At 43.7% G+C, this 12,020-nt stretch overlaps 1 protein-coding gene across 13 annotated transcripts in view; it reads left to right on the top strand.

Moving 5' to 3' along the window:
- Ep400 (E1A binding protein p400) overlaps positions 1-6,582 on the top strand; it is a 107,116-nt gene extending 100,534 nt beyond the window's left edge. For 12 of the 13 annotated variants that reach the window (XR_005871090.1, XR_005871087.1, XR_005871093.1 and 9 more), the window contains 3 exons: positions 635-759; positions 1,242-1,388; positions 4,251-4,328. Coding sequence is in view for 1 of the 13 variants with exons in the window: in XM_040731688.1 (XP_040587622.1) it covers positions 634-759; positions 1,242-1,388; positions 4,251-4,328; positions 4,785-5,057 (624 nt within the window). In the remaining 12 variants the exon portion in view is untranslated. Of the gene's footprint in view, positions 1-633; positions 760-1,241; positions 1,389-4,250; positions 4,329-4,784 lie in introns of those variants that run through there. The other variant, XM_040731688.1, reaches the window with a different exon arrangement.
- Positions 6,583-12,020: the final 5,438 nt, after the last annotated feature.

Here is a 12,020-nt window from a genome sequence, read left to right as displayed (position 1 = left end):
ATACACAGGGAACCCTTTCTGGTGGAGGTGGTCACTGCCTTGCTCTGTCCTAACTCCTGCTTCACATATCAGTTGTCCTAGTGCTTAATGTAAATTCTCTTAGGTTTCACAGTACTCCGTTTTGGTCCTCAGTTTAACCATTAACATTCTGACATTTCCCATGTTTGTTACTTATGAAATAGAAACAGTATGCCGGTTGTGGTGGTGGTGGTGGTGGTGGTGGTGGTGGTGGCGGCGGTGGAGGCGGCAGCAGCAGCAGCAGCAGCAGCAGCAGCACTGGAGGTGCATGCTTTCAATCCCAGCACTTGGGAGGCAGAGTTAGGCAAATTTATGAGTTCAAGGACAGCCAGGGTTACATAAAGAAACTCTGCTACAAAAAAAAAAAAAAAAAAGAAGAAGAAGAAGAAGCACAATGTCTATTTAGGGCCTGATTAATTTGCCTTAGGACAGGATTTTTTTTTTTTTTTAATTTTCAAGACAGGGTTTCTCTGTATAGCTTTGTAGACCAGGCTGGCCTTGAACTCACAGAGATCCTTCTGCCTCTGCCTCCCAAGGAGGATCTATTCTTTTTTGAACAGAACCTGGATAAGCAGGGAGCCCTTGCCAGGACCTAACTGACTTGGTGTTCTCATAGGGCAGACTGTCGTGGCCCAACCTGTGCATGTTCAGCAGCTGCTGAAGCTCAAGCAGCAGGCAGTACAGCAGCAAAAGGCCATCCAGCCACAAGTTGCCCAGGGCCAGGCTGCTGTCCAGCAGAAGGTATGGGTTTCTTGTGTGAGGTTTCACTTCAGTGCAGCTTTTTGCTGGGGAAGGGGTTCCAGAGTCAATGAGCTGTATTAGGCTATAAGCCTCACAGGGGTGTGGGCTTGAGGGTTGAGGTGCTAGTGTGGTCAGTGTCCCTTGTTTTCCTTTCTTTTTGATATGAATGCTTATGTAACTGATGGTAGGGTGGGTGGTCTCAAGCTGGATGCTAGGTGTGGATTTACCAGACTGGAAGGGACCCAAAAAGATTAGGAAAGCAGGAATGGTTCATCATATGGAGTCCACTGGGACTGTGGTTTCAGGGCAGGGCACACTGCCTTCTCTAGTGGGCAATGCTAGAATCTTGGGATGATCTTGACCATATTGTCCAGAAGGTGCTGTGATGGGGTCAAATGGTGAAGGCTCATGGTGGCTGCTGAGGGTTTGAGTAGGGAACCTGATCTTCACCTGGCTCTAATCCTCTGCTGTCTTTTCTTCAGCTAACCACCCAACAGATCACTGCTCAGGGCCCACAGCAGAAGGTTGCCTATGCTGCCCAACCAGCCCTTAAAACCCAGTTTCTGACCACACCCATCTCTCAAGCCCAGAAACTGGCTGGGACTCAACAGGTGCAGACACAAATCCAGGTAAGCATGCTACTGTATGCAACTCATTGCAGATGGCAGGGTCCGTGGGAAAGTAATGAGAGTTCTTGAGTCCTACAGGCTGAGGAAGAGTACTAGCACCCAGCCAGCCAGTGTGGCTACCACTGCCTGACCTTTTCTGTAAGACTCTTTCTGGATAGTAGGCATGGAGCCTTCCAGAACATAGGGAAGTCTCATGAGTGAGGTCTCAGACTCATGCTGTTGTATACCAACTTAGCATGCATTTGTGTAGTCCCTTAGCAGTTCTGGCCACTGTGTTCACAGATGGGCAGTTGGCATCACCTGGCTCTGGGTCTGTACAGTTCCACTTGGATTCCAGAGAGGTTAACCCTTTAATGTTCCGCTTGCAATTTTGACATTTGAGCTCCCTGTCTGGTGGGTGGGAAAAGAAGAAACTTGGTTACTTGATGTTTTGGATAATTGATGAGAGTCCATTCTTTGACTTTCAAGTTTTTACAATCTAGAACTAAGTTGCTATGGTAACATTTGTGTATGGCTTCTCTTCCCACTTAACAGTATAGTATCTTTAGATGAGCCACTGGAATATCCAGTCTTTTTCTGGCTAAAGTTTTGCTTAAGAAGACTAGCTTGGAAGCTAGAGAGGTGGCTTAGCAGTTAAGCTTTTATAGAGGATCCAAGTTCAGCTCCTAATAACCACATTGGGTGACTCATGATTGCCTGTAACTCCAGCTTCAGGGGACCCAGTGCCTCTATAGTACCTGCACTCAATATGCCCTGATGGAATATACATATGTGAATGCCTATTATTTATTTTCACGGTTGCTTATTAAAAATGTCTATCCTATCCTCCACTTCATTCTATGGGTTCCATCATGCCCTGTCTAGTGCTTATTGCCTGTGCCACTGTGACAGGCATGTTCTTCTGCTCTTAGGACTGTCTTAACTGTTTTTGGCTCTGCACTGTAAAATTGATGATTTTGGAGTCAGTTTGTTAGAACTGCATGGATTCGGTAGTAAAAGACTTGTAGTCTATGATCTTGGCTTTAATTCGCCAGGATAATACATCTTGTGTTATGTGTATCTAAAGGGCCTTATAAATTGTGTTAGATGTATTTATTGTGGTATTGAGGATTAAACCCAGAACCTTATGTAAGTATGCTCTGCTGCTGAGCCACATCCCCAGCCCTTTAAAAAAAAATCAACTGTTTTGCTAAGCTGCTAGACAGTTTGTAACCCAAGTAGATCATGATCTTCTGCTTCCTGCCTTAGCCTCCCAAGCAGCTAGGATTATAGGCAGCTGTGAACTTCCATGTAGGTGCTGGGACTCAAAGCCAGGCCCTCTAGGTAAGCTCTCAGCTGTTGAGCCATCTCTCCAGTCCTCTTCTGCTATTTTGCAGTTTGTGTTTTATTTTCTTTTGTGAAGCACTAATATATTTAGACTTTATTCTTTAGGTAAACATTTTAAATGCTGTTCTGCAATAATTTAAATATTAAATTAAGTCCCAGCACTTGGGAGGCAGTTGAATCTCTGAATTCAAGGCTACTCTGGTTTGCACAGTTCCAGGACAGCCAGAGCTACACACAGAGAGACCCTGTCTCCAAAAACCAAAGAAAAGAAAATACAAGTATGTTTCTATAGATAATGGTAATCTTGTATACAGTGGTAATCTTGTATACAATCTTGTTCTCTTATCCAAAACCAAGCCTCTCTGGTACTTATATTTATATCATTTTCATATTTTCAATGCATAATATTTTTAAGAAAATGTCTCCAATGTATTTTGATCATATTCTTTACCCTATCACAACTCCTGGCAGATCCCTAGACAGAAAGCCAACTTCATGCATATGTTCTGAAAAAAACAAAACAAAAAAAACCCATGGAATCCATTTGGCCAACTATTACTGGGCATGGGGTCTGCCCAGTGTAATCTCAGCAACACCACATTGAAGAACCAGGATTTTTTTCTTTCCCAGCAAATAGCTTCTTGGTTAGGGGTAGGCAGGATTTTGTTAACTTCCCCTGTGTTTACATTCCTGTCTTCTGGCTTTAGCTGTTAATTCTATTCTATTCTATTTTATTTTATTTTATTTTATTTTATTTTTTGGTTGTCCTGGAACTCACTCTGTAGACCAGGCTGGCCTTGAACTCAGAGATCCACCTGCCTCTGCCTCACGAGTGCTGGGATTAAAGGTGTGAGCCACCAACGCCCAGCAAAATTTTTAAAAATAATTGGTGTGTTTCACACACTCTTGAATTCCAGACTCATGATCCTTGCTTCCACAGGTTTTAGGGTCTCCTCTGTGCATGCTTGAGGTTACAGAAATCTGACTATAAAACAGTCAGCTAGTTGGGGAGGGCTTACTATTTCTCAGGCTGGCCTTGAACATGCCGTGTAGTCCACTCTGACCTCAAACTTCACCGCCATACACCACAGCCTTTATGTGGAAGTTTTGTAGCTTTTGTGATTCTGAGAATTCAACCTAGGGCTTCATGAATGCTACAGAGAGTTTCATTACTTGCTTCAGTGTAGCAAGAGATCTCTGCAACAAAATATCTTTAGGAAGTGAACACAGGGTAGAAAGTTTTGCTTTTATAGATGGTGAGCTCACAGTTATGATGGAGGAAACCATTGGGACTTGTTGATATCTGTCTTGGTGAGGCCTCCTGAGCTTGCCTGACCAGAGCCACTAAGTGAGTCCTCTTGTCATTGAGTTACTTCTGAAAGTGAGTCAGTTGCTCTGCTCCTCATCCTCCTAGGATCCTGGCCGGCATACTTGAGGTTGTTTCCTCCATGTTACTTGCCATCATTTGTTTGCTTAAAAACAAGATAAAAGATGTCCATGTATTTTGAATCCTCTCCTTGCCTTGTTTTGTCAAAGGTTGCAAAACTTCCTCAAGTTGTGCAGCAACAAACACCTGTGGCTAGCATCCAGCAGGTCGCATCAGCTTCTCAGCAGGTAGAGTACAAAGAGGACCTGGGGGTAGGGCGCACAATTTGTTTCAGAAGCAGAATACTAGGGGACTAAAGAGTTATTTTTGGTTTTCATAATGTACAAGAAAAACATGAGCTTTCAGGGAAAATGACCAACTGACTAGGGGATTTTCCAGAGAAGGACCAGACTTGTGCCTCAACCTGCTTTCAACAGACATCCTTGGGGAGTGTAGGCAGCATGGGATTCAGATGGAGGCAAGCTGGCTTCTGCTTTTACTTAGGGTGCACTAGTATTTGGTGACATGGCTTTCACTTTAAGCTGCCCGTGGACTTGAAGAAACCAATTAACCTTAAATTGGTCCACATCCTTTGCCGTTTTACTGAGGCCACTGGGTATATGTGATAGTTTTCTGTCAGAGGGACAGGCTTGCTAGGGCTGTTCTCTGATGACCTGGACCTGTGTGTTCTCATCCTGGCTCAGGCTTCTCCACAGACAGTGACACTCACACAGGCAACAGCAGCAGGACAACAGGTGCAGATGATCCCAACCGTAACTGCAACAGCCCAGGTGGTGCAGCAGAAGCTCATTCAGCAGCAGGTCGTAACTACAGCCTCTGCCTCACTGCAGACCCCTGGTGGTCCAAGCCCAGCACAGCTTCCAGCCAGCTCCGACAGCCCAAGCCAGCAGCCCAAGTTGCAGATGCGAGTCCCTGCTGTGAGGTTGAAGACACCCACCAAGCCTCCATGCCAATAGGAAGGAAACTGGTTGGTACTGTGGCAAGACTGTTTTATCAGAATGTTATACTGTTTCTGGACTTTGGGATCTGCTGCCTCGGTTGGCCCAAGTTGTTTGACTTTCTCCTATGTGTATGGGCTAGCTGACAGTTGCAGTCTTTAGTGGTTTCACTGTTTGGTGAGTGCCCGCCATCAGTCTTTTTAAAAGCCCTTTAGAGTTTAATAGTGCACACTACTTAGTACGTGGTAGGGGCAGCATGTCCTACATCAGGCTCTAGCTCAGATATGGTCTTTGGTGCCATTGTTCAGGGAGACACAACATAGGCTTTCAGCAAGAGAGATGACAGCAGACCACCAGAGCCTCTCCTTTGGTCCGGTAGGGCACGAAGTCCTGGATTGCATCATCAGCACCCATCTTGCCCCAGTGAGCAATTGCTTTCCTTTGACTGAGGCTCTGGGACTGACACCATCTCTGTATAGCCCTTTTACAGTATTCTTGTGGCAAGCTAGTGTGGCTCTCAGGTACTGAACACATGTATATATGTGGCAGGTGAGGCAGCCTGGGGTAGTTGGTGCCAAGGTTAGCTGTTCCCTTACTGTTGTTCTCTAGTCTGGAGAACTTAATTCTCCTTAGGAAAGCATCTGTTGTGCCATCCCCCAGCAGCTCTTTATGGGTTTTAGATGTCTTGACTAAGCAACAACTAGTATGCCTGGTTGTACCTATCATGGCTGTTGCAGTGACAGGCCTGCAGTTTAAGGAGAAAGGGTTAGAATGGAATTCAGGCCTATGTTCACTCTTCTTACCACTGTAAGGTGACTTGTGTGGCATATGGGCATAACAGGCTGATTGTGCCTTCTTACCTGCCAGAGTTTAAGGTTCATGTTCCACATCAGTGCCTGTTTTATGGCCTGAAGTTACAGCAGCCTTGAAGACAGAGTTGTTTATTGTTTGAGTATTCTTCCCTGTCATGTCCATCCCGCCTTTTGTGTGCTGTGTGAGCAGGAATATGACAATACATCCTGAAGCCCACCTAGAACTCACTTTTGAGGTCTTAATGTGAAAGTAGCAATTAGGTGTTGAAAAACCTGAAGAGGTTTAATATTTCCTGAACTATAAACCTGTCCTATATGTGATCTACAAGCAACAATCCCATCATTTTGGCTTGGTGTGTGCTGTTGAGGGAAGAACCTTTGGAGTTCCCTGGCTTCCAGCAGCAATTCCTGTTCCCCATAGTCTTCAGACAGAACTGAGTTCAATGGAGTCCTCTCTCAACATCACACTCACCCTTCTCCATCCTTCCCACTGTTGTGACAGCACACCTTAGTGTGCCCAAGCCAAGTGGTTGATGGGAGTCTTCATTTTTGGCAGTTACTTTCATTCATTTTTCAACCAGATAGCTTGTTTGTTTTGTTTTTTTTTTAATGTAAGAAACAGGACTGAAATTGTAAATACTTTGTAAACACAAGCATTTGTACTTGAATAGGATTTTAAAAGGACACTGATGTCCTACCAAGCAAAGGCTAATAAAAGTGACCTTTCTACACCCTTTCGTTCTGTCCTTTATAGACCAGTGTTTGAGCTAAGGATGTTTTTCCATTTGCAAGGTGAAAAAACAAAAGTAGCAATGTTTGCACTAAAGGCTTTCTGTGCATACATCGCTCCAAAGCTGTAGGAGCAGGGCTTGCATGCCCAAGGTCTTCCTCTTTTGCTCCTTGGCCTTGAACCCACTTTGTAAAACTATACCTAGGTTGCTGTGTGGCTTCCTACCGTTGGTTCCGTTTCTACTCAGGCCCCTTTTTCTAGTCCCAGTAGCTGCCGCTGCCTCCTTTTGGCCTTTTTTTTTTTTTTTTTTTTTTTTTTTTTTGGTTTTTCGAGACAGGGTTTCTCTGTGGCTTTGGAGGCTGTCCTGGAACTCACTTGGTAGTCCAGGCTTGTCTCGAACTCACAGAGATCCGCCTGCCTCTGCCTCCTGATTAAAGGCGTGTGCCACTAACACCCAGCTCCTTTCGGCCTTCTAAGTGACTAGGTGACCTTGCCTTTACTCCAGTATACAGCCATATAAAAACCCTCTCTGAGGCACCTTCCATTATAACACCAGAAAAACCATGTTGGATTTCTATTTAGAGCTGTCATGCAAAAATCAGCCCTCAAAACCCCTTCCTCTCTTAAAGGTTCACCTTATGCAGACAGATCCCCAGGTGGCCTGCTGCCTAGTTGGTCTCATGATCTCCACCTCTTCTGCCATGTCCACCACCTTCACCAGATAAGCCTTTAATGACTCAGGACAGTAGATGTGATCATTTCTGACACTGCCCATAAAAAATGGCTGGCCCTCAAGGTGTGGCACACACCCTGAATCCCCAACAGAGAAGCAAAGGTAGATCAAACTAGCCAGTTGGTTTCACAGAGGGAGAATGGAAAAAAAGGACCCATTTTCCACTCACCTGCCTGCCTATCAGTCACCCCACCCATTGCACATCTGTAAGGCTATGTAGTGTCTGACCCCAAACCCATTCAGCCTGCCTATTAAGTCATCCCACCCACCATGTTACTCAGCATTATATGGAGTTCGACCTAGAATTCCAGGTAGACACACCCAGGCCAGTCTACCACACCATACACCAAGACACCATGGAAATGACCAGTGTACTGATCCCAGGTGAGGACCCGCAGTTTGGCATCCTGCATCCCACCTTCAGAGCACTTCCACTGTGACTCAAGCCCCTGCTACCCAAGGACCACCTACAGAACACAGTGAGGCTCCGGCAAACTTCTGAAAATGGGCATTAACAATCTAAGCCTGAAAAGTTTATTCTTAGACTCAGAGGTATACTTACCTCTCACTCGCAATTCCTGATACCTAGATACAAACATTATATATCTAACAGACATTCTACCCAAACACTATAAAGAATAATTCACTTCTCAGCAGCCTATGGAACTTTCTCTAAAGAACCATATATTAGTATACAAAGCAAGTCTCAGCCCTACATTCCATTTGGCTACAGAGGAACAACAAAAAGCACAAAAACTCATGGAAGCTAACACACTACTAGATGAAAATCCAGTCAAGGGAAGAATCAAGAGGCAATTAGGCTGGGCGGTGGTGGCGCACGCCTTTAATCCCAGCACTCAGGAGGCAGAGGCAGGTGGAGTTCGAGACCAAGCCTGGTCTACGGAGTGAGTTCCAGGACAGGCTCCAAAACAATACAGAAAAACCCTGTCTTGAAAAAAACCAAAAAAAAAAAAAAAGAAAGAGGGCAATTAAATTCCTAGGATTAATGAAAATACTTGGTACTCAGGAAGCAGAGGCAGGCCGAGCTCTGAGTTCAAGGCCAGCCAGGGCTACACAGAAAAATCCTGTCTCGTCTCAAACAAAAGAATGGAAACAATATACATTTACACAATGGAATTTTCAGCTATATGAAATAAAAAAAAAATTGCAAGTAAATGAATGCAACTGGAATCAAACATCTTGAGTAAGATAACTCAGACCAGAAAGACAAACACTACTTACTCTGAATGTTAGCCTTGAATTTTTAGATGTTTCATCTGGAATACTCATAAAAGTTCACACTAAGGGGGCAGGGAAGCAGTTAGGTTCTTTCAGGGTAGGGGAAGCAGAATACAATTGCATAAAAGGAAGGAAGGGGATAATGGAACCGGAGGGATTAAATGAAATCAGGAGATGAGAACAGGGTAGAGAAGAGAATATTTGGGGTGGGATAACTGTGGTTCGTATGTATTAGTGATTAGCTTTAAGTCAGGGTTGTATTAGGAAAGAAAAAGCATTTCCCAGAAGTGGGAGGTCAATGCAATATGAAATATTTATTTACATACAAGCTAGGGTACAGCAAGCATGGCAGGCTTCCAGAGGAAAAAAGAGCTTCCTTTTCTCTTTCACTTTCTTTTATCCTCATCTATGCTAAATTTCCCTATCTCCGCCCTTATGGGTGTTAAGAGTTTTGTGAGCTAACCCCTACCTACATTTCCCAATTTAGCCAGGAGCCAGTTCAGATTTGAATTCTCTTTGTGATCCCTGTCTTCTCTTCCATGAATATGAATCTGTGCCACCACACCTGTGTCTGTCCCTCACTAAGGCTTCACCCTGTCTTTATTGAACAGCACAGAAAGCATCACAGGGCAGAGGAAGGGGCTACTTTACAGAGTTCTACAAGGGATTAAGTCACTGGGTCCAATAGATGCCAACTGACCCAGATAAGAGACAATTATTTCTCAGCCAACCATAAATGGATGTTCCCAGTCTCTGGTAGATTTTAGGAAGTTGCTTTCAACTCTTTATTTGCTGCTTAAAAAAAAAAAAGATAGACGTGCACTATCTGGGTTAGGACACGGAAGAGTGCCTAACTTAAAATTACAGCTGAGGTTGACTGCTACACTATTCTATTAAAGGCAGGTTAAACAACTTGACCCACAGTAAGAGAGCACTCATAAGGGACTTTTAACTTTGCCACCGATTAACTAATACTTTCAAAAAACCTATACTGGAAAGATACACTCTAATATATACATACTAGTTTAAATGAAGTTACTGTATGTTGGGGTTCAGGGTGCACAATATCCCAATCATATAACACCTGTTAGCAAATAAACCCTGAACCAGGAATGGGTTACCCTTTTCAGTTGTTGGCCAATTGGGTCTGACTGACCCCCAAACATTGCAGACTTTGCCAATGTTCTGTTTCCCTTCAGAACAAAATTTAGATACTCAACCTGGATACTTCTTCCCTACTGGCTAGTTTGCTGGAGTAGAAAATAATCCCCCCTCCCCTGCTGTGAATCCTGTGAAGTACAGTATATACCCTGACAAGATACGTCCACTGGTAGTGGACATGTGTTAAGAGACAGGGTTTCTCTTTGTAGCCCTGGTTGTCCTGGAACTCACTCTGTAGACCAGGCTGGCCTCAAACTCAGATCTACCTGTATGTGCCTCCCAAGTACTGGGATTAAAGGTGTGTTGCACCAGGCCAAGCACCAACTGCTTTCTTTAAAAAAATAAAAAAAAATAAAAAATAATAATAATAAAAAAATATATATACACACATATATATATATTCTTTCTTCCAATATGTCTGTGTACCATGTATGTGCCTGGTGTCCTTGGAGGGCATTAGAGCCTCTGTAACTGCAATTGCAGGCAGTTGTAAGCTGTCATGTGGGTACTACGAACCAAACCCAGGTCCTCAGCAACACAGAAAGATGCTCTTAACTGCTAATTCTTCTTTAGCCCTTCAACCACTTTCTGATTAGGTCTAAGGCCTGCTCTGAGATGTAACCCATACTAGGTACTGACAATGGTGCCAAGAACCTGTAGCTAGATAGACCATAGGCTCGAGAACCAAATACTGTCGTTCTGTTAAATGGGCATAGTCTTAAAATGACTTTTGATAACACTGCTGTATGCATAGATAAGCATCCTTTCGGCTCGAATCACAAAGGCTGCTTGCAGTAGATGGCAGCTGCTCAACTGGCACAAAGTAAGAGACTGTGTCTGGTGTATTCAGCCCTAAAAGGACCATCTCATACCTTTCTCTCCAAGACCCAGGGATCTTCAAGGAAGAGAGCACAGAAAAAATATAAGAGTCAGAAGTGGTACATAACTTTAAGGAAAACTGCCTTCCACATACAATAAGCGTATGAACTCATAGCAGTTGTGACAGCATGCATAAGACCTGGGTAAGTTCAGTCAGACAAAATCCCACTACTGGCTGAGGAGGAGCTACTGGCATTTCGCTGCTGGGAGTCAGTTTTCTTTGGTCCTGTGAACCCCTTGTAGGCAATACACTCAACAGTAAACAATACAAATCAACTCAATAGGTTTAAAAACATAACAAGAAACCTTAGAGTTAGGTGTGGGGGAGGTGAAAGACTGGAAGAGACACATCTAGGAGAAAATGCAAGAGGGGAGTGAATATGATCAGATTTCATTGTATGAAATGTTCAAAGCATTAGTAATATTAACAAAATGTTATACTAAAGGAAGTAACCCTCAGACTAGGTTCTTGCTAGCAGATTCTGCAGGGTTAGTCAGAAAGATTAATCTCATCAGCAGAATCTTTCAGTTTTGGTCTGTGAAAATCCAAACTCTAGTAACTCACTTTAGGACCAGCTTCATCAGTCGTGGTGGTGCAGTCTTTAATACCAGCACTCAAGAGGCAGAGGAAGAAGCAGTCAATCTCTTGAGTTCTAGACTGTCTCTACAGTTCTAGGACTGTCAAGTTACATAGAAGAAACCCTGTCTTTTATTTAGTTTAAAAATAAAAATATGGGGCCGGGCATTGGTGGCACACGCCTTTAATCCCAGCACTCAGGAGGCAGAGGCAGGCGGATCTCTGTGAGTTCGAGACCAGCCTGGACTACCAAGCGAGTTCCAGGACAGCTTCCAAAGCTACAGAGAAACCCTGTCTCGAAAAACCTAAAATAAATAAATAAATAAATAAAATAAAATAAAAAGATGGGGAGAAGGGGAAGTTTGTGGTCAGAATATAAAACAGATGAATAAAGTTAGGTGAATACCCGCCCAGCTGTTGATCACTCCTAGCCTGGGCTGCTTTCTAGGGCTGGCCTAGGTGTCAGAGTTAGAGGGGTAGCTAAGTGTTCCAGTGTTGAATTTGCATGGGTTCAGGTGATCTGTTTATTTTTTCACAACATAAATGAAAACAGTTTATCTTAATAGTTTTTTTTCCCTCAAAAAGAGGTTTTTTGTTTTGTTTTTCAAGACAGGGTTTCTTTGTATTGTTTTGGAGGCTTCCTGAAACTCGTTCTATAGACCAGATCTCGATCACAGAGATCTGCCTGCCTCTGTCTCCTGAGTGCTGGGACTAAAGGTGTGTGCCACCAACACCGGCTAAAAAGAGGACTTCTTATAAGCATAGATAAGTGCTAAATCTCCTTGACTATGTTCAGGCAAGGACTCTCCCACCATTTAAGTTTATACTAGAGTAGTGGCTAATTATAAAG

Source organism: Mesocricetus auratus, unplaced genomic scaffold, assembly GCF_017639785.1.
Source record: "Mesocricetus auratus isolate SY011 unplaced genomic scaffold, BCM_Maur_2.0 Super-Scaffold_100025, whole genome shotgun sequence".
NCBI lineage: Eukaryota > Metazoa > Chordata > Mammalia > Rodentia > Cricetidae > Mesocricetus > Mesocricetus auratus.
Note: the sequence above shows the minus strand (reverse complement) of the source record. Positions and strands in the feature narration are given on the sequence as shown.